Below are 22,402 nucleotides of genomic sequence, written 5' to 3' on the forward strand. Positions count from 1 at the left end.
AAGTGACCCAAAGTTAAAAATATGGAAAAAAGTAAAAATATAATCAAGGATAAAAATAAAACGTGGCAAAAGGAAGGAGCTCAAAAATTACCACATGCTGACAAAGCACCACCGTGGAAGCTCAAGAGATACACGATGCTTCTCATATCGCCGCGTGTGACTTAATGCCATACATACTCCTGTTTACAGGTCTATATATACAGTCTGAGTCTGCCTATCCTAAGCATGCATGTAATTTCCATTCCATAATAATAAGGCAACTGTTAAAACAATCAAGTTAAGGTGTAATTTGTAAGGAGAAGAAAAGATGGGATCAAAACAAGAAAGGAGGGAAGAACTAGATGCTAGGGCTAAGAAGGGTGAGACTGTTGTCCCTGGTGGTACTGGCGGCAAATCTCTTGAAGCCCAAGAGCACCTTGCCGAAGGTTTTCTCTTCCGTCCTACTAGTCGTTATTTAATTTGTTTACGCTTTTTTTTATTTAAATAATTTCTAATAATGTTTAGTTGTTGAATGAAAAATGAAGGGAGGAGCAAGGGAGGACAGACAAGAAGCGAGCAGCTAGGCCACGAGGGGTACCAGGAGTTGGGACGCAAAGGTGGGGAGACCAGGAAGGAGCAACTTGGGCATGAAGGGTACCAGGAGTTGGGCTACAAAGGCGGGGAGGCAAGGAAGGAGCAGCTTGGCCATGAGGGATACCAGGACATGGGACACAAGGGAGGGGAGACAAGGAAGGAGCAGATAGGGAGCGAGGGGTACCGTGAGATGGGTCGTAAAGGTGGGCTGAGCACCATGGACAAGTCAGGTGGAGAACGTGCTGAGGAGGAAGGTATCGAGATCGATGAGTCCAAGTACCGCACCCGCGATACCTGAACAACTCGAGTAGGCTGACTAATATAATGATCCCCGCTGGCAGTTTAGTTTACTAGTGTTGTTATCCGCTTTGTACATAGCGTGTATCTAGATGGTTAAGAAGCATTTTCTCAGCTGCACTGTGCTGTTCTAGTGTGGCTAACTAGCTTCTTTTAGCCATTAATTAGGTTGGTTAAATGTGTGGTTGTAGCTTGTTAACATGTAAGCCTGTGTTCACTTGGTTGTTTACCCTTTAATTGCAAGTTTAGTATCCTTACTGCGGGGATTAGAACATGTATTCCATGGTGTTTAATTTTCAGATGTCATGCTATATTTCTTCCTATATCAAGTCACCCGTCCGTGCAAGTATAGTCAAAAGCGTTTTATTCCAAATTTTACTAATGTCGCGTCGGTAGCGAACAAGTATCTATTAACCATATTTCACCAAATTAGGAATATACTAATTTATATTGTGAATATTGTAAGATTAGGAATAGTATCTTTATTATTATCTTTATTTCCTTAGCTAACATTCTATAATTCCTATATATACTGACAATACTGTAACCTCTCATTCTTTTGTTAATACAATACAATTCATTCTCAACTAAACCCTATTCTTACAGTATCAACATTCATTATAAATGCTTATCTAAGATCTTATGAAGATTAGAATTGGATTTACCTAATTTGGTGAGCGTTTTTGTACGGAGAAATATAGTGGAAAATACTCTTCCGAGATTTGGTGATCCTTTATAATAGCAAATATACCTCCCTTTACAATGGATTTGAGGAAGGCGTATGATACCTATGGATTAAGGAGTAAGAATGTAAGACAAGGATTAAGGAAACTCATTGTTGCCTATACTGTTGGACTAGTTTACCGCATCTGGCAGATAAGGAATCAGGCGAGGATCCAATACTACACTATTAGACCTAAAATGAGTTTATAATTGCCATATACATACATTTTCCCGAGAAAAAGGAAAAGGGCGAGTAAGATGCAATTTCTCATAGACAAGTTACATAATTTAAAACAAGATTAAATGTCGCGGGCTCCGGAATCTTGTCCGGAGGGAGGCCCCAGCTTTGGTCTTTTTGTGTGAGACGAAGCTGAGTAGTGAGGAGATGAAGCCAGTTTTTGTACGTTTTGAGGATTATGTTGGTATGGCGGTGGATAGTGTGGGGCGGTCTGGGGGTCTGGCGTTTATGTGGAGGAAGGATGTTCATGTTGTGTTTCGCTCTGCTTCTGTTCATTTTATGGATTTTGATATTCGGATAGATGATCTTGAATGGAGATGCACGGGGTTCTATGGGTGGCCGGCAGTACAGGATCGTCACTTATCATGGAGGCTACTCCGGTCCCTAGCAGATGAGTCACGGACTCCGTGGTTGTGTGTGGGGGATTTTAATGAGATACTTTATGCTCATGAGATGAAGGGGGGTAATAGGGCACAACGACAAATGAACAACTTTAGAGATGCTGTGGATGTGTGTGAGCTGAGTGACTTGGGTTTTGAGGGGTATGAATTTACTTTTGACAATGGACAGGCTGGGGTGGATAATAGGCAGTGTCGGTTGGATCGTGCGTTTAATAATGAAGGATGGCGGAAATTTTTCCCGTATGCGAAAGTGATTAATATGAATCGTGAGTGGTCGGACCACTCGCCTATTAAGGTGATACTGGACGGCCGTGAGAGACTTGATGGGCCCCGTGTGCGTAATTTCCGTTTTGAACAAATATGGGTGGGGGAGGAAGGGTGTGAGGATACTATTAAAAAAACGTGGGAGGAAGAAGATTGGAATGTCGTGGACACTATTGCTAGGTGTGCGCGAGAATTGCAAAAGTGGAAGGGGGTGAGTATAGGTAAAATAATCAGAGATTTGAGTCGGAAGAGGAGACGGTTGGAGTGGTTGAATAACAAAGAGAGAACCGTGGAGAACGTGCGAGAGAGGAAGGCTGTCATTAAACACATTAATAGTCTATTGCGGCAGGAGGAAGTCTTTTGGAGACAGAGATCGAGGGCATTGTGGCTGAAGGAGGGTGATAGAAATACCAAGTACTTTCATAGAAAGGCGGGGCAGCGGAAGAAAAAGAATCGGATTGGGAGGGTTATTGTTGAGGGGGAGCGTGTTGCGACCGGGGATGAGAGAATAAAGGGTGCGGCTGTAGATTTCTTTAGTTCTCTGTTTACTTCTTCGCAGCCGGATGCTTTTGATGGGTTGCTAAGCGGAGTAAAGGATAGGATGACGTTGGCGATGAATGAAAGTTTAAGGGCTGAGTATAAGGAAGAAGAGGTGTTTGAGGCGTTACAGCAAATGCATCCCCTGAAAGCACCTGGACCTGACGGTATGAACGCTCTCTTTTATCAAACTTATTGGCATATTGTGGGTCCGTCTGTTACGCGGATGGTACTTCGTATTTTGAACGGTGGTGAGAGCCCTAAAATTATTAATAGTACGCATATTGTGTTAATCCCAAAGAAAAAGGCGCCGGATAAGTTCACTGACTATCGTCCAATAAGCTTATGCAATGTATTGTACAAATTAGTAGCTAAGGTGCTCGCCAACAGATTGAAACAATTTCTGGGAAGTTTAGTTTCGGAGAATCAAAGGGCCTTTACTCCCGGGAGGTTAATTTCTGATAATATTTTGATTGCCTTTGAGATGTTTCATTACATGAAGAATGCTCGAAGTGGGTGGGGGGGGGGGACATATGGCGCTGAAGTTGGATATGGCGAAGGCGTATGATAGAGTTGAGTGGGTTTTCTTGGAAAAGGTGCTGCTAACTATGGGGTTTGATGGACACTGGGTAGGTAATGTGATGAGATGTGTTCGAACTGTGTCGTATGAAGTGCTTATTAATGGGTCTCCGTCTGCAGCTTTTGTACCTAGTAGGGGATTGCGTCAAGGGGATCCGTTATCTCCTTATTTGTTTATTCTTTGTGCAGAAGTGCTATCAAGTATGATTAGGCGTAAGGTGGAGGAGGGCGTGCTTCATGGAATCCGGGTGGCGCCGCTTTCGCCGGTTGTCTCACATCTTTTCTTCGCAGACGATAGCATAATTTTTGTTAAAGCTAACGAGACTCAGGCACGGGTTGTCATGGATTTGTTGGGTCAGTATGAGAGTGCTTCTGGGCAGTTGGTTAGTAAGGAGAAGACTACAGTGTCGTTTAGCAAAGGTACAGCTGCTTGGCGAAGGGATAAGGTGGCTTCGGTTTTGGGTGTTCAGGTTGTGCAGGAGCAAGGAAAATATTTAGGCTTACCAACGGTTATCGGTCACTCCAAGCAGGTTCTTAATAAGGTTGTCCGAGACAAATTGAATAATAAGATGCAAGGTTGGCGTGGTAAATTATTTAGCCGAGCGGGTAGGGAAACTTTGATAAAGGCGGTTGCCCAATCTATCCCTACTTATGCGAAGAGTGTTTTTAAGTTACCAGCTAATTTTTGTGACGAGCTTCGTTCTATTGTCTCGAGGTTTTGGTGGGGTTCGGAGAATGGGAAAAGGAAAATATCATGGGTGGCATGGGAGGCAATGTGTCGTGCAAAGGCTAAGGGGGGGATGGGCTTTCGGGATTTTTGTAAATTTAATTTAGCTCTTTTAGCTAAGCAAGCCTGGCGGTTGATTTGTAATGAGGAGAGTTTAATGGTCCGAGTTCTAAAGGGTAAGTATTTTCCGAATTGTTCTTTTATGGATGCTGTGGTAGGGCATAATTCAAGTTATAGTTGGAGGAGTATCTGTGATGCAAAGCATGTGATGGGGTTGGGAGTCCGGAGGAGGGTGGGTGACGGGAAGGGAACGAGGGTGTGGCTGGACCCGTGGATACCTGGCCTGGTACGTCATCCAGGTGTGTGATCTCGCCGCGAGGTGATTTCGATTTGGAGATGAAGGTTGAAGAGCTGATGGTGGCAGGGGAGGCTAGGTGGGATAGGGAGAAGGTTGGGGCTATGTTTCTACCTTTTGAAGCGGAGAGAATTATGAGTATAAGGTTGAGTGAGTTCGCCCAGGAGGATAGTTGGTGCTGGGATGGAGCGCGTGACGGGGAGTATTCGGTTCGGGAAGGGTACCGATTATTAGCTGCGGAGGAGAGTGATGAAGGGGAGCAGTCCGATACTTCGATGGGGAGCTGGCTTTGGAAGGCGATTTGGAGCACACCGGTATTACCAAGGATTAAAGTGTTCATGTGGCAGCTGTGTAGTGATGCGCTCCCGGTTAAAAGTAATATTGCAACCCGGGTTCGGGATTTTGACTGTTCTTGTCCTAAGTGTCACGATGGCGAGGAGTCTTGTATCCATATGGTTCGAGATTGCGGTTGGAATGAGGAGGTCTGGGAAATGGTGGTGCTGGAGGTTTTTAGGAGTCATAGAAATTTGCGCATAATGGAGTGGGTGGACGTCGAGCTTCGTGCTATGGCCTATGGGGGTGGAGGAACGAATTCTCTTTATGACTTCGTGCTGGGTGATTTGGGAACAGAGAAATAAATTGTTATTTGACAACGGAATGTGGACAGGTGAGAGAATTGTAAGGAGGGTAACGGATGTGGTTTGGGAGATGAAATGCTTAACGAAGGATAGGTCTGAGAAGGAAAGGGGCGGGGATATTCGATGGTGGATGGTCGCTGGAGTAGGCCGAGTGGTGGTGTGTGGAAGATAAATGTTGACGCAGGCGTTAAGGAGGGGATGGGTGTAGGTTTGGGAGCAGTTTGCAGGGACGGTGATGGACGGGTGGCTTGGGCGGTGTCGGTTCAGGCCGAGGGTATTTGTTGTGTGCAAATGGCTGAGGCGGAGGCTATTCTCCTTGGATTGAAAGAGGCTCGGCGTGTTGGGATGCGAAGTGTTATCGTCGAAAGCGATTGTCTTAACGTGGTTGCTGATCTAAAGGAAAGGAAGAAGGGGCGTAGCAATATTTTTCTTATTTACAAAGAGATTTTAAGTTTAGTTCCGTTTTTTGATTCTGTTATTTTTAATTATACTCGTAGGGATTGTAATAAGCTAGCTCACTTAGTAGCTCATGCTACGCCATGGACCATAGGTAGGAGATTTTGGTTGGATGTTTTGCCGCTGTCTTTTGTGAATGTTGCAGAACATGATTTAATTAATATATGATAAACCGCATTGATTTATTTCAAAAAAACAAGATTAAATACATGTTAAAAAGGAAAAAAAAAAAATTGATTCAATATTTTGTTGGCCCAATTACTGTTTGCAAAGTGCGAAAAAATGAACCTAGTGTGTACAAAAAAAGAAAATCCAAAACACTAATGGCAGTCCGACATTGGCCTGTCGAAATAATGGCCATTTTGAACTGTCTATTGTGCTCTTTCCAAATGTCAATTTCCCTCCTTACGCTAATTGAAAAGATATTGAGATAGGTGACGGAAGGGGCAAGTAACTAATGGCTGGTTGCCAAGGCAGTCACCAGAAGACCAAGAATCAGAAATGGCTGCGCACTTGCCTGGAATGAGCCATAAAATTACCAACAATCAGTGCAAAACTCGGTGTTACAACAAGAACAATTCACGCAGAAACAAGGAAGAATCTGTTGAACTGTACCTGATATTTCACGTCGTATTTCACAGGATCTTTAAGGAGATACTGGAACTGCAAATCCAAAATAAAAGGCTTTCAGACTGAACCATGTTCACATACAAGGTAAGACAACAATACTTCAAAGGCAACCGTCATAGTGAGAGGAGCCGAGTGTATGAGTCAGCTGACGATGCAATAAAAAAAAATATATGATAAATGCATGGTTGAAAGGATGAACAATATGTGGATTACCTGAAAATAAACTTGTGGAAGTATCAGCCCCAGTAGGCCCAATGCGTAATACGGCTTCCCAGCCCCCAGGAGATAGCCTAAAATGTAATCAGTGTACACTTATCAGATGCCCATAGTTTTTCATCATAGTATCATCCCCAGTGGGTCATTTTCGTATGTTTCATCATATTCCAGTAGACTTGACCCATTCAATCTAACATTTTTTTTATTTGCGTTAGTCTGGATTCGAGCAGGTAGGACTGTAGGACCACAAGGGTGGCAAAACTACCTATTGAGTCTTAACATTGCCGCATACCTACAGAGTCAATCTCAAACTCAAAGGCCTTAAGCCAGGTCAACCATTACAAGTTGAGCTGATTGAGTAGATTGCAGCAATACAACATCAGAAATATTACTCAGTGCCTCGAACGGACCTCTGATCGATGAAGCCTTACCTCTCTGTTAGCACAGGAGGCTTCCAGAAATCCACAATGAAGATTGTTGTGAATCGCATCACAATGATTTGTACTTCCCGGTAAAAAGAAGTGCAGCCATTCTGAGGTCATTTTGCTATGCAACCATAATCCCATTCAATATACTACCTCTTACAGTCTTACTATTATTGTCCCCATTGTATTGGGAACCATACAGCTGAATTATTACCATTCTTAGACCTTAGTCTCTTGCAACTTGTGATCGCATATAGAAACAACTAAGAAACACATAACTGATCATGTAAAAACACGACAGTTAGTAGCCTAGAACTGGAGAAGTGGCTAGAGTCATGAATGTACACAGGCTAATTTAATAGTAAGATGTAATTTGAAAAAATAAATTACCGGCAACAGATAACTGCGTGATATCAATAGCACCAACGCAAATCCACTTTGCAGCCTCAGTGCCAAAAGCTACTGGAATCGACTGTCAATAACAGCGCACAAAGTTCAAACTGAGGCCAGAAAAAAGGGAGAGAGGCACCAACACTTAAGTCATTTTTTGAATGGGGAAAAAGTAACAAGGATAGTAGAGATCATAATAAAGAAAAATGAGGAGTTAATGGTGGTATTGAAGGAAGAAAGGGAGTTACCCAATAATGAGAAAAATAATCACCCCCTAGGGTAAAGCATCACCCCCAAATAGGAGCGATAGTTCCTCACCACTCGCTTTTCCTCCCTTCACCCATCATCACTTTCCTCCTTTTTAACTTTATTTTGGTCTCTATTACCTTTGTAGTAATCACACTCATTTCTAAAGGGCTCTTAAGGAGAACATTTGACAAACCTGTAGTCCCATTGCTCGGTCACCTTCAACACTTTTGAAGTCGTTAACAATTGCAATACCGAGCTACAATGTCCGCACAATACAAAAATTAGAAAGAACTTGGTAGCTAAAGCTTAGAATAGGAAGTTACAAGAGAATTAAATCAGCATACCCCAGCAACGCTGTACAGGAGTGTAAGGACAATTATATCAGGTGTTAGCGTGCCAAATAAAGCTTGACCCGCCCACCTATCAACAAACATTCAGGGAAACATGTTCAGAAAGTATGGAACAGGAAACTGCATAGAATTAGAGGGTCTATCTGTTGAATTCATATGAGAATAGAATGAGTCGATGTTCGGTTATGTCTGGTAAAAAAAACCCACCAAATTCTATAGAAGACAATTATACGTTTGATGGAAAGAGAACAGAGAGCTCCTCAGTGATGGTTAAGCAAATAAGACTAGAAGCTCTTAGAAGGTGAGGTAAGACTACTACTAAGTGTCGCAACTGTAGTAAATGTTTTGTAAATTCCAAAGGCATTACCAGCATATTTTGCATATTTTACCAAAAATATTCTTAAAAAATGGTGGTTGCTTTCTATTTCAATGAATTCAAAGACTCACTATTCAGTGGTTCTAGAATATGAGGATAGAGCAAAATGGATCACCAACCTAATTATTGTTCTTTTAATTTTGAAATAGCAGTCATGATGCAATTCTCTATGTAATTTCAATTATGGGTCATTCGGTAACCGATTCTCTATAGGTAAGCCAATTGCATACATTCCCCCGTCCCTTACCCAGCCATTTGTAGAAGACCTTGGTCCACTGGAGTAATGATAGAGTCAAATAGTGTCGGCCTAATTAGGTAATTTTAGTTGAATAAACTTGTCACAACGCCGGTTTTGAGTGTTAATCGCTGTATTTTCCGGTGAATCTACTTTGGTTGTAATTTGGATCATTTGAACTTGTTGTTGGTATTTACATCTCAAGGTAATTCAAGTACTTCATATGAGTAAGTTGAGATGAATGGATCATTTTGTACAAGCCGACTCACAAGTCAAACCCGAGCCATGGTCAACCAAAGTGAAGAAGGAGAGCCAAGAGTAAGCCAAGAGAATAAGTGAAAAGTCAAGAGAAACAAACAAAAGGAAGATGAAGCCTTGGAATGCGCAAACAAGAGCCAAAATGAAGAATTCAAAACTCGGTTTCACAAGGGTCAACTTCAAACAAGCATATCTCGAGTTCTAGACCTCGTATCGACGCAAGGCCAAGTGGAGGTTAAAGCTTTTCCAACGGTAGGTCGCATGCCTTATTTGACCAAGAAACGAGAGAGATATGGCTTTCGCAAGATTGTGGTGCAGGCTGAAACCGGAGCCTGCAGCCCTCCCGGAGCCTCCGGCCTCCACCGGAGCCTGCGGTTTTCCCCTGATAATTACGACGAGTTTTCCTTTTTTTTCTATTTCCGAAAGCCCATTTGTTTGTGACCTTAAAAGGAAGAGCCAAGGGTATAAATACCCACATTATGAGATCTTAGAAGGAGGCTCCTTATCATCATCTAATCATCTTGTCAGGCAATAATCTCAAAAAGCTTGTGTGTTAAGAAAACTTGATATTTTAGGAAGAAAGGTGTAATCTTTGACATTGGATGTTAATCTTTCTTCATTTTGTGGGTTGTAACAAGATTATGGAAGGCTAAATCCTTGTTTGCTTGGTGTAATTCATCCAAAGTTTCCAACTTTGGAATTGTAAGACTCTTTTAATCTCTTTTTATTTATCTATTGATCTTTCCTTATGCTTATTTCTTATGTTGAGTAGATGAATTTATGAATTGATCACTCTTGCATCTTATTTACCCAACTATTGCAAATTCTAGAGAAATGGTTTAATCTATCTAGGATTAATTGGAGCAAGCTTGTTGTATGTTGATTTGGTTTAAAGGATTCATGCAATAAGTAGGAAATTTCATGTCTTTTCTCATTTGTATGGTTTAATCTTGTGAGAATTGATCCTAGCTTCTTATCTTGGCACCACTCTTAATGCTCATGTTTAATTTGCACTCATGGTTTAATGAATTGTTGGTTAAACTTGAAGGATATACATGGATGGTTTAATTTGTGTATGTTAACATCTTGATTTGATAGTATTGGGTGGATAATAAGAAGAGAGTTACAAAAGAGTCAAACTTTATCTTTGTTGGTTACTAAGGGAGGATTACACCAAGTCATCTTTAATATTGAATTTTCTTGCTCACCAAGTGTTTGTCATATTGCTTGTTAGAAAAAGATTGCAACTTTACATTGCATTTATGTTACCAATCAACTCAAAACCCCCCTTTTGTCCATGTTCATCTATTGTTTGTCATTGTTAATAACCATTGTTTGTTTATAAACTTGTCATTAGAGCCTAAATTTGTAGTAGAGTCTTGTTTAGAAGTCGATAGTTTACAATTCAAGTCTTTAGTTTAATAGACCTTCCCTTGGGTTCGACCCTTACTTATGCTATACTACTATTCTTAATTGCATAGTGTAGAGTTGAGTTTGGCTTTATAAATTGTTAATTTGATAGTTTAATTCTAGTATTTAACGACCTAGTGTTTGTCCTATCAAGTAACCTTGTTGTATCCTTAGAAATGACTGTTGGGAGGTCGTAAATTAAAAATATGAGATGAGGGAGTCCTATGGTCATTACAAATCACAATAAATAAGCAGCAACATGCATGACTTAGAACTCCATTGTTGGCAAGGATGAGTGATCATAAATTAACTGTGTGTGTGAAGGAGAGGGGACCAGGGAGGGGAGCAAGAAGAAGATTTCACACCATGGGAGACTGATGTAGCTTGATCCAAGGGCAAAATTTCCAATCCAGCCATTTTGTTTAAGCTGCACTAATATGTGAGCTTGTTAAGATGGAAGTCATCTTTAGTAACAGAAAAAACCAATGAAATGTGAAAAAATCACCTTCAAAGGAGGAGCGGAGTAAATGTATGAGATGAAAGATCCACCCAAAGCCAAATAGAAAAGTATTGGAACTTTATGCCCTGCCTAAAAATTGCAGGATTAAACATAAAGACCAAGGAATTACTTAAGCATGAACATGATACAGTACAAGAACATAAAAAATATAGATGAACTGCAAAATGCAAATAATTCTTACCCATACATCCAACCCTCCTGCCAAAACAAGTCCAGCAAGAAACAGGACCCAAATTTGAGTAATCACCTACAATCAAGTTAACAGTTGCTATGAAGAGTTTTACAGATAGTCAATTATTGTCGTCGACTTACAAAATGTGTCATATATGTAGTACCTCATTTTCAGCAATCGCCCCAGATGGAATAGGACGGTAAGGCTCATTGATTGCATCTATATCTCGATCATACCAATCATTTAAGGTCTGCAGAGCAACTTGAGTAAATCAATTACACAATAGAAGTATTTATAAGGCGTAATATGGAAATGCAAGATGCCTACCGAGAACCGACCTGCGTATAACCGGTAAGGCAAGGCCCCGACATGAGCATGCATAGAATTGATTTGGCTACATCTTCCGGAGTCCAATGAAAGTTTCCTACAAAGCGAACATAAGAAGAACGCTTCAATGTTAAACTGCAAGAAAGTAAATTACGACTGTCATGTAAACTTCAATATTTACTCTTTTCAGTAAACATTCTTAGTATTGCAAAACTCTTTAGAATTTGATCTAGCAAAAACCTCATCCAATATGCTTAGCACTGACTCCTAAGTCCCCACTCTTTGGAATTTCTTAGGAGCGTCTATTAGACTAAATCGTCGAGAAAAAAAAGAGGCAAAATTCCTAGATTTTCCAATGTGTGTGATCAATATTTGAGGTAGAGGTTCAAATAAGAGTTCAGGATTTCATGATGCAAGTCATTACTCAATACAAATGACAATTTTTGGATCCACTTTTTGCTGGAAGAAAATAGTGCACTACATAAGACATATTAAGTAAGCAACAGAAGAATATAAAACCAAATTAAATAGCACTAAAAATACTCCTTACCCTCTAAATGGAATAAGATAGAATACTACAGAAGCAACTGAAATCAGGAATCAATCGAGCAGAGAGCGGCAATTTTGAAGAAGTACATTTATTAGTTACCTGATGCAGCAGCTCCACAGACTACTCCCCAGATCAACGGAGGCCATGTAACAGGCTTGGTGAGTTGAAGACGAATCTTCCATATATTCTGAAACAATAACATTATGTCACCATTAGCTCACTTTTGTTCACCTTAGGTAGAAGATGAAGAAAGGCTTCACTTTTAACATATTTAAATTTTAAATGCAGAAAAAGCAAATGTCACATTGTCTTTACAAGTGCTTCTAATCATATCACTGTTGACAAGTTCTGTACTGCCACAACCCAAAGTTCCAAACAATATATGGACAATCTATGTTCGTTCAACCGGGCACGTAGAGATATTACTGTGCTACGTGATTCAATTTTAGTCATTACACAGGGGGCAATTATCTCTTCTGTTCCAGAAATTTCTACCGAAGAGTAATTATTACATGATTCTATTTTTGTCATTACATTATGAATTTATTAATGACTTACCACAAAATAGTATCTTTCACTTCCACTTCACGGTTATTGGCTCAATAGCCTACAAACATTTCTCTACACAAATATTAACTTTAGGAAGATAAACCAATTTTAACATGAACAATCATATACATGATACGAGTTGTTTACAAAAAGCTCCTCACTTAGTGGTACTTTTACTTAAGGTGATGATAGTTTCAAGATTCTTGGTATACTTTGGCATCAATATGAGATTTGAAGTGGGGTAAGGATTGATTCTTAAAAAAACTGAAGGTATATGCATTATATATTTATCCACCACCAAAAGTTGGTAAAGGGAGCATACAAACACACAAAAGCAGCCTTATATATTTAAAACAATAAACATAACTTCCATTAACTACAACTTGGACTACTCAATTGAGACGTTTCACACTACTAACAGATTTACCAACACTGAAGCAAAACAATTGTTAATAATAGCGAAGTGAATATTGATGATGGCTGCCTCACGGTTGTAGGTGACTTCTAACAACATCTTACACAACTAAAAGATTTGCCAAATATATTATGAAACAAGTTGAATATGTACAAATTCGTTCTTTATGCTAAAACTTGAACTTAACTCCATCAATCACGTAATTATCCCCGTACCTCCAAATTCATTGATTTCTACAAACCAGAAGCAAGAGAGGCTTAATTCAAGCTATCCATGCTTGAAATCAACCGTAAACCAAATACAGGAACATGTCCCTTAGAATTTCAGGACAAAACCATGGGAGCATACTGGGGCAGTATTGTGGCAATTAACAAACATTCAAAGAGCACATTGATTAGAAGAAGAAAGAGTGCACCCCATACGCCGAATACACGCCCAAGAAGGTCCCATCCTGGAACCATTGGGGGATATAAGTAGTAGCTACTGATTGGTGTATAAAAGTGATAAAACCATTGTACCAAAGAGGTCTTACACTAGTGGGTAAGATGAGGTGTTGTAAATAACAGGTCCTAGGAGACTCGTTCGAGTATTCGACAATCGTGACACATCGGTAAACCAGGTCTTCAGAGATCGTAAAAAAAAAAAAAAAAAAAAAAAAAAGCCTACAGTTTCTTGAGCAGCTCCTTTAATACCAAGAAGCTGATTGAAGCTGGAACCATCCTTTGTTGGTGCTTTCTCTGGTACCTCTGCTTTTACTGCAATTAATTTAATTAACCAAAAACAAACTCTTAATTTACCACATAGTTCCCTTTTATTACTGTATAAATTAACCCAACATACATATACTTACTAAACACAAGCAGTAATACCTTTATCAGTATCAATATCAGCAGCTCTTACTGTTAATCGTCGTCCTATCAAAAACAACAAAAAACGAGATGATATCAGTGAAGAACAAAAAAAAAAGTAAAATAGAAAGATGGGAAACTTACTGGTTAAAGATATGGATTGAGAGGGAAGAAAAGGACGAGATTTAAAGTGGGTATTCGATAATTTTACAGCTGCAAAGCTGTTAATTAAAGCTGCCATTTTTAATGTATAACACTAACACCAGAGAAGTGAAGTAGTGTAGTGAATTAGTGATGTAGTGAAGTAGTGGGGTGGGAGAGATTTTTGGTGGGTAAGAGTAAGTGAGCGAATAATAAATCAACTGAAGATGAAGTGACGAAGTTCAGGTAAGAGAAATGTTTGTTCAAGACTTCCAAGATATGCAGAATCACAAAAACTCTAGACCTCTCACATGATGGGGTGAGCACCCACTAAATTTATTTTTTCCCTATTATATCTCCTACTAAATTAGTGGGAGACGGTCTTTCATGAGACCTACTGAGAAAGAATTGATATGGTCTATGGAGTGGAGACTTGCCACTTGTGTCAAATTTTTCTTATAATACTAGTTTTTTATAGGGTTATTTAATGGGAATACTACAACCTATGAGTGTCCTTCTCAAAATACTACAACCTATAATTTAACTAAGAATACTACCAAGTATGACACTCCCTTTCCTAGAACAGAATTGGTCATTTTTTTACCGGAAGAAACAGGTTAAGAAGGAGGGGGCCACGTTTTCCTTTATAAAAACACTTCTCCTTCCCCTGACATTCTCTATAGCTCTTTCTCCTTTCCTCCATTAAAACTCCTTCCTTCCTCCAGTAAATCTCCTCCATTTAATTTGTCCCTCATTTAATCTTTCTTCCTTTTCTTAATATCTCCTTCAAATTTCTTCCATTAATGAACATCTCGCCTTCTTCTTCTTCTTCTTCCATTGCGCCCGGTTCATACCCATCAACAATATATTTGAATAACAAAATCAACAGTATTTGAATAACCTTAATTACAGCTTCACAAATCAAGCATCACACCCAAAAGAAAACAACAATAAATCAACAATCCAACAAAAATCCAGAACATCAATTCACAAATCAAGAAAACCCATCTCATTGACTTCTTTCGGGTTGTTTCTAGAAACCTGAATTCAGTCTCTATTCTGTCAGTCTGTCAAGTAAGCTGGCCGTTCTGGTCATAGTATTAAATTGCAGTTTTGAACACAAGTTGTGTTGCTATCTCTACTGTATTCAGTATCGCCTAAGAATGCAGTAGAATAAGGTCATGTTCAGTGTTTATGCCATGATTTAAGACCAGGCCTGTGGTAGGTTTCAGCAGCTTGCTTATAATGTCTTTCCATATTTCCCAATTGAAGTTTAAATGCGGAGGTTATTGCTGAAATTGGTTTCATTGCCCCTTGAACAAAGAATCTTGAGGAGTCGAAGCCAACAATGAGAAAAAATGGTGGTAGAGGTAGAGGTTATAATCCATAGCACTTTGAGCTGAGGCCATGGCCTCATGGGTGCCATTGTTGAAACTGCCTCTCAGTAAATTGTTTCGCAGCGTCGTTTGATGGTAACCCCTCTTTCAATGGTCAGGACTGTTGTTGGCAAGTCGACCTTGATTGAGGCGTTTACTCTATCATCAGGGAACTTTTTCAAGGATGGTGGCACCTCGTTAATAGGTCTTGTGTCATGCAAATAGACCGGCGGGTTTGATGACGGTTGATTTTGATTTTGCTAGTTTGGTTTCCTGGAAAATGGAGAGGATGAAGAGTAGGTGTATTTAAAGAGAGGAAGAGTAATAAGGTAAGGTAAAGGAGGTGGAAGGAAGAAATCTAGTTAATAAGTGTGTTTAAAACAAAGGGTACCTGTCATTCCGGTTGCCCTTCCACTTATTGTAATATGAGGGGAATGGTGTCATACTTGGTAGTATTCTCAGTTAAATTATAGGTTGTAGTATTTTGAGAAGGGCACCCATAGGTTGTAGTATTCCCATTAAATAACCCTTTTTTATATCCGTGCAAATTGTACGGGTATGCTATTTTAATACAGTCCGTCTTGCTTGTGACGGAGATACCCGTCGCAAGCTTGCGACGGGTCGGATAGTGCTGTTTTAATGCTTAATGGGTCGACATCTTGTACTGTGCGTAAATAGTAATGGCTGACTATTTACTGTGTGGCATTAATTGTTGGCATTAAACAACTAATAAATCCCCCTTCCCAATGTACCTAAATTACCGCAAACATTATGTAAAACCTCATCTCTGTAAAACTCTTTCACATTCATCCGTCTCATCTTCCCCCTTTCTCTCTCCCCATTCAAATTTCTCTGAAACAAATCTTTCATATGCCTCAATTTCTTTCCGATCCTTCATAATTAGCCAAAAAATTACAAAACATTATCAATAAGGATGGTAACAAAACGTCTCACACTGAAGAAAAACACAAGATCCGCAAGGGCGAGTGATGATGTCGGTGGAGGTATGTATTTCCGGTGCTATTGTTATTATTATTTGGGGTAATGTTTATGATTATAGTTCCTTGGTTTAGTAATTGAGACATGCAACTGATCCATGTGGAAAGGTTGTTTGATTATGGTGGTTTTGTTATATATAATTTTTGTTTATTATGTTCTCTTTTTCTGATTGTATGTCAATGGTGCCTTTGTTGTCATTTTGTTTAAGGGACGGATGAAGAGGCGGTGGCTGTGAACCCGTCGAAATCTTCAACTGGTCGTGGAAGGAAGAAGGTTGTGGCAGTGGAGGATGAAGTCGAGGAGAGTGATGTGGTTGACGAAGGTACAGATGAGGAGGCAATACGTCTAGGTAAAGGTAAGAGGAAGAAGGTGGCATTCAGTTTAGGGAGTGCAAAAGGTAAGGGCAAGGGAAAGGCAGTGGAGGAAGAGGACGAAGCAGATGAACAGGAAGACGATATTGAGACAGATGTGGAGGAAGAGGAGGAGGTTGATACTTGATACAGGCAAGTTCTCTGTTAAACTTGTTGTTTTATTAGTGTTGTTAATTTTTTGTCATGATCCTAATACCCTTGTTTTTGTCCACAAAAATATAGACGTTGTGGATGAAGCTGTGAAGATGGCGTTAGACGCTTGGAAAAGCGCGCTGAAAAAGAAAGCGGTTGGAAAGCCAACGGAGGTAACAAAAGGTGAGTTGTTGACATATTCTGTGAATTTGTCGACATTGTTTAACAATGTTGTTGAACTGATCAAAAGTTGGATTTCAAAATAATAAGTACAAATAAAAGGGTAACATATTTAGTAAAGTTGTTGACATGGTTCGATAATATTAAAAGATGTAACCATTGGTAGTGCAAATGGTCATATTATAAAAAGGTGTAACCATTTGTTGACATGGTTCAGATAACAAAAAAAGATGTAACCATTGGTTGGGTTTATGTGAACTGTTATGTTTTGTAAGGGTTTATGTGAACGGTTGGAATAAGGTGACCATTTTTATTGTGAATGTTATGGGAATGAGGTAATTACAAAGGTAGTTATATTGTAGACATTTTTTACAGTATTTTGTCTAAATTTTGCAAATCGTCCACTGGAGCCAAAGGCCTTGAAAATGAATCAGCGGAGGACAGAGGTTGGTGAAGGGTCAAAGAAACGAAAGGGAGCTGAATCTTCTATGGTGCTGGCAAAGTGAGTCAATCTTTTATGAGCTGAATCTTCTGGTGTTGATTGTTGTGTTGATTAAAAGGCCACCAAATAGACTTAAAATGATGTAATGTTTTCATTTTTGTTAAGAAAGTATATACGTTATATTACTAACAATAATGTTCGAATCGGTGACAAATGTTGATATATTGGTATGTGTTTGTAAGTATTTTGACATTTTCGTATGTGTTTTTAATGTTCCCGTTTTTTTGAAGAGAGTATTTAGGGTACAATATTGACAAAAGTCTTGAAAGTGGTGACAAGTTTTAAGAAATTTGTTGTACTTTTGTATGTTTCTTCAGTAATTGGGTGTTCAAATGTGGGTCAATTGTAATGAAATGAAAAGGGTGACATAGTGGGTATATTTGTTGACATTTTGGTATGTGTGTTACTCTTTTAATGTCCTCATTTTTTGTTCAGAGAGTATGTAGCTTACACTATTAACAACATTGTTCAAAATGGTGACAAGTTTGGGGAAATTTGGTGTATTTTTTTATGTGTCTTAACTGATTGGGTAACACATTCTGAGATGTTTGTAGTGATATAAAATGGTGACAAATGGGCTAAATTTGTTATCATTTTGGTATGTGGCTTGGTCTTTTAATGTTCTCATTTTGATTTAAATGTGGGTCAATTGTAATGAAATGAAAAGGGTGACATAGTGGGGTATATTTGTTGACATTTTGGTATGTGTGTTACTCTTTTAATGTCCTCGTTTTTTGTTCAGAGAGTATGTAGCTTACACTATTAACAACTGTTTTAGCAGGATTTTCCTGAACGGATCCGGCCTGATTAGAGAATAATTTGGGTATCTAGTTCTATATATTCGGAAAAGATTAACGAGTAAATAGTAATAAAAGACTGAGTATAGAGAATACTGTTTATATTATATGGATAAGTTGAGTACAAATAAGAATATATGATCGAATATTTTGGGAAGTAATGAGAGGTAGAAAATGTAGAATAATTAAGGAGTAATTGATCACCTCCTATCTAATTACCAATGCTATTTATAATTCCCTAAAAATTAACGTTACAATGATCTCAACGTCTCTCCTAATTGTAGGAGCTGTTGCCGGATAAATAGGGCATGCTCCCTATTAATCCGCTTGACTTATTCTACCCTTAACAAATCTTCAGCTATTTCTCCTCTATCCGTCTTGATTCATAGATGACATAGTTTTATAGTTGGACTTAGTCTTCCTTGAGAATAGGGCACGATTATTCATTCCCAACAACTGCATTTCTTGTTTATCTTCTCAATCCTTGCTTGTTTTAATGCTGCCAGGTTATTCTCGTATTCACCATCAGGCTTCCCTTCCAGGATTCAGTGGCCTTCCTACTATAATATTCTTTTAACATCTGAATTGTAGTCAGACTTGTCCGGTCTCAGGTTACCTTAATCAGCCTAGTAGGGTCAGGCTAGGCTATGGTCAGGCCAGGCTAAACTGGGCCTAACAATTGCCCCTTGACATTTTACCCGTGCTGGATCTGGCCAGGGGTGAGATGTCAACTTTACCGGGTTAAACAATAAGAAGAGTCATATTTATTCAGTGACTCTTAGACTCCTATTTACCGTTGAACAACGCAACGGGTAAGTGATGTCATCTTGTGATTTTGCAATTCCTAGGGTTTTCATGCCGTTATACATCTTCTATAAATACGGTATTTGATGCGAGGTCGTTCTTTACCAAATTTCCTCCACTTTCTTTGCTAAATATTCTTCTGAAATTCTCCTCTATTTCCCAGGAACCTTGTTCTGCTAGTTTATACTTTCTCAATAATTTTAATTTCATCACAATAAATCGAACAATCAGAGATATGGGAGCCAAGAAACGTCCTGTATCTCAAAAGACTGCTGCATCTCGGATAGGCTGGCTGCTGAGCTGAGCCTATAGCGTCCGGGAGGAAGAGGTGATGGAAATTGATCCTCTGCTCGTCTTTGTGGCTTTTAAGTACCAGGATTCTGTTTTCACCGCCCTTCAATCTTTGGATCCTTACTTTCTGAAGAGAACTTGTTGAAAACAAATTATGACAAGATATTAAGGGAGAAGAAAATAATTCTGAGTCGACCGAGGTATGGATTCTGAGTCTTGTCGATCGAGCTAACTGGGTATCACCTGGTTGGTTCGTATTTTTGAATGGGCATTCAAAGCGGCATGTAAGTTACCTTTTACTCCCTTAATGATTGACACCATTCGTGCTATGGAAGTGTCACCTTTTCAGATTATGCCGATGGTTTGGAAACTTGTTCATTCCATAGAAAATTTATGTGCTAAACACAATCTCGTGATTACTCTTAATGATATCAAGGCAGTATATCATTTTAAAAATCCTGTTGTTGGTCGTTTTAATTTGAGAATTAAGTCAAAGATGTCTCCACTAATTACTAACCTGGACTCTGGAGATGACAAGAGTTGGGCAAAGACTTTTCTGTTTATCCGGACTGAGACTCTGGGATCAGGCTTTGATTATCTGAGATATCCTCCCTTGGAGAGTGGTAGGTTTCCTGTACTCTTAGTTTGTAGTTATATTGAATGAAAGTAGAACATATAAGTCTTACCTGTATATTTTGTTCTTATAATGCTTGTAGCTCCTGATTGGAACCATGATCCTCTTGACGAGGAGGCTATTGCAAGGATAGACGCTTTCCTCTCTATTCCCGAGGAAGAGAGGACCTGGCCAGCTTGTTTGGGCAGGGAATTGTTGCCCCGGTATATGAAGACCAAGTTGACTGGGGTCAAAGTACCCAAAGGCAAGCCTAGCTCTACCGCTCTTTCCTGTATGTCTTCTATATGTCTTTATGTTATTTGCTGTCTTCTTACCGCTTCTCATCCAATATTTATGTATGTTCTTCATGTATTCAGTATTCAGGTCTTCTGCTAGGTTGGCCGACTTTTGCGAAAGATTTAAAGGTGGGGTGGCTAGGATTCTTTGAATGTCCAAGAGTCAAGAGGCTAGTGGGAGTGACAAGACGCTTGATATTCGGTTTCGATATCCGGCCTTCTCAAGATCCACCAGGCTAGTGTCAGGAGGTTGTTCGAGCTCCAAAAGGAAGAGGGAAGATGTTATCCTTGAAGAGGAGGAGGGAGAGAAAGAGCCTATCCAAGCTCACCACTCGGGAGTATAAGGCAAGTGCCTGCTAGGATTGATGACATGGATCTTTGCCGGGCACGGATAAGTGAATTTTCGCAAAGATGGGCGGCCGGCTCTTGTCTGCTAATACTCTTGAGTCGTCTACCAGAGTGGTTTCTATTCTGACTTCTCTTGTAACAAAGGCCGCTGAACTTGCTTCTCAGGCTAAGGAGGTTAGTTGTAAAGGGATATTTTTTAATTGTTCATGTGTTTTTTGTTTTGTTTTGTACTTGGCTGATTGATTTCATTCTTTTGTAGGGATTGGATGTTGGTTTGGCTCTGCTTGTCGGCTCAAGGATGCTCGTGCCGGGGTTGCTAGCTTGGAGGAAAACTGGATAGCCTTAACCGTGACCTGCACACGTCCAGGGGTAATGAAGTAGTACTTCAATCTCAGTTGGGGACAGCTAAGGAGGCAACTAGGGCTTCTATAGTTTGTGAGGTGGCTGCAAAGAATCCGAGAAGGTTGTCGAGGCAAGAGTTGGAGGCCGAGAAGCGGGCAATGCGGGATCGATTGAGAAAAAATGAGGAGCTTCTTCTTTGAAAAGGAGTTAGCGGAGGCGCGGTTGGCTGATCTTTGCTCGGTACTTCTTCGGGAAAGGCCGGGTTGATGCTATGAGGGATCCGGAATCGGACCGGGCTAAGTGGAATCCGGACCGGGATGAGATGGCTTTGGACGCTCGTATCTGATTTGGCCAATATGGGTCAAGAAGAAGAAGTGGATTCTCCTCCTTCCAAGGCAAAATCTGATGACCAGGAAATGGCGGATGGTTGTGAGTCGGTCACTGGCTCAAAAGTATCTTAGATTTGTGTTTTTTCTTTTAGGTTTTGGTCTATCCAGGGGGAATGTCCCTGGAATGAATATTTAGGAAGTTTTTGGCCCATCCAGGGGGGATGTCCCTGGAATGGATGATTATTAGGTGTGTGGTAAGGCCAATTATTTTGGATGAATAAATATTTGGTCAAATTTTCTTCTTGTGTTTTGACAAGGTGGTGTTGGATGTCTCTTTGGGTCCGGCTAGCATTCGATTGGATCAGGCCGATTTTTGTCTTTGATCGGCGATTTAATATGTTATGGGTGGGATTGTTGCACATGCGGAGGGCTTATGTCCCTTACTGTCTGGAGGGCTTATGACCCATTTATGTTATACAATCCAGGAATAGATTTTCCAGGTTTGTATGTTATGTTGAGCTCGAGTATTATAAGGCTGTTTTGCAAATGAAATTTGGATATCGAGTTGGATGTTGGTGGGGTGGCCCCAATCTTTAAGATTTGTTTTAAATAAAATGCAGTATGTAAAAACAAGTATTGAAGATTCTACTTGGTAAAGATATGAGAACATAGATAAGTACTTGGGCACATAATTTGAAGAAATCATATACTGCATTTATTCATGTAATGGCAAGTATCATACATGTAATTTCATATCAAGCTAGGCAGGAAATGCGAACACGAAAATTATACCTGAACCGGGAGATATATTTTATATGTGAAATAATTTTAAATGTGCAATGTTCCAAGCTCTTGGGATCATTTCGCCTTCCAGGGTTTGTAATCTGTAAGCTCCCTGGCCGACTATTGAGTCAATTAGGTAGGGACCTTCCCTGGCCGACTATTGAGTCAATTTGCCAATATGGAATGTAGTTCCTCAGATGGCTGATGGATATATGGTCCGTGAATCTGACAAGCTTTGCATTTAGAGCTAAAATCCAGGCAATCGGCTCTCAAGGTAGGCCAATAATAACCTGTTCTGAGTACTTTTCTTGCCAGGCTTCTTCCGCCTTTATGATTTCCACAGTATCCTTCATGGATTTCTGATAATATCTGCTCAGCTTCCTGTGGTTC

The 22,402-nt window shown here is 39.8% G+C and overlaps 3 protein-coding genes across 3 annotated transcripts; 2 read left to right on the top strand and 1 right to left on the bottom strand.

The window, feature by feature from the left end:
* Positions 1–231: 231 nt before the first annotated feature.
* On the top strand, positions 232–1,129 carry LOC141658848 (uncharacterized). Its single transcript, XM_074465627.1, has 2 exons — positions 232–425; positions 525–1,129. The coding sequence occupies exons 1-2, from the start codon at positions 308–310 to the stop codon at positions 869–871; spliced, it is 465 nt and encodes a 154-aa protein (XP_074321728.1). The 5' UTR covers positions 232–307; the 3' UTR covers positions 872–1,129.
* A 4,326-nt stretch (positions 1,130–5,455) lies between these two features.
* LOC141588346 (uncharacterized) lies at positions 5,456–5,956 on the top strand. The gene has a single exon (XM_074409793.1). The coding sequence runs from the start codon at positions 5,456–5,458 to the stop codon at positions 5,954–5,956; it is 501 nt and encodes a 166-aa protein (XP_074265894.1).
* Positions 5,957–5,980: 24 nt separating this feature from the next.
* Positions 5,981–14,271, bottom strand: LOC141586987 (chlorophyll synthase, chloroplastic-like). Its single transcript, XM_074408396.1, has 16 exons — positions 14,248–14,271; positions 13,853–14,118; positions 13,730–13,774; positions 13,527–13,615; positions 11,996–12,083; positions 11,358–11,443; positions 11,183–11,269; positions 11,029–11,094; positions 10,833–10,916; positions 10,693–10,754; positions 8,043–8,118; positions 7,892–7,954; positions 7,450–7,531; positions 6,632–6,708; positions 6,404–6,451; positions 5,981–6,305 (listed from the first exon to the last, which is right to left on the bottom strand). Exons 2-16 carry the CDS (start codon positions 13,947–13,949, stop codon positions 6,243–6,245), a joined length of 1,113 nt encoding a protein of 370 aa, XP_074264497.1. The 5' UTR covers positions 13,950–14,118; positions 14,248–14,271; the 3' UTR covers positions 5,981–6,242.
* Positions 14,272–22,402: the final 8,131 nt, after the last annotated feature.

The sequence above is a fragment of the Silene latifolia genome, chromosome 6 (genome assembly GCF_048544455.1).
Source record: "Silene latifolia isolate original U9 population chromosome 6, ASM4854445v1, whole genome shotgun sequence".
Lineage (NCBI taxonomy): Eukaryota > Viridiplantae > Streptophyta > Magnoliopsida > Caryophyllales > Caryophyllaceae > Silene > Silene latifolia.

Excerpts from the sequence above, each read along its gene's own strand:
- LOC141658848 (XM_074465627.1), top strand. The coding sequence starts at position 308 with ATGGGATCAAAACAAGAAAGGAGGGAAGAACTAGATGCTAGGGCTAAG. Across the intron at positions 426-524 it reads CCAAGAGCACCTTGCCGAAG|GGAGGAGCAAGGGAGGACAG; the intron begins GTTTTCTCTTCC and ends TGAAAAATGAAG.
- LOC141588346 (XM_074409793.1), top strand. The coding sequence starts at position 5,456 with ATGGTGGATGGTCGCTGGAGTAGGCCGAGTGGTGGTGTGTGGAAGATA.
- LOC141586987 (XM_074408396.1), bottom strand. The coding sequence starts at position 13,949 with ATGGCAGCTTTAATTAACAGCTTTGCAGCTGTAAAATTATCGAATACC. Across the intron at positions 11,095-11,182 it reads GGGCGATTGCTGAAAATGAG|GTGATTACTCAAATTTGGGT; the intron begins GTACTACATATA and ends ACTTGATTGTAG. Across the intron at positions 6,452-6,631 it reads TTCCACAAGTTTATTTTCAG|TTCCAGTATCTCCTTAAAGA; the intron begins GTAATCCACATA and ends TTGGATTTGCAG.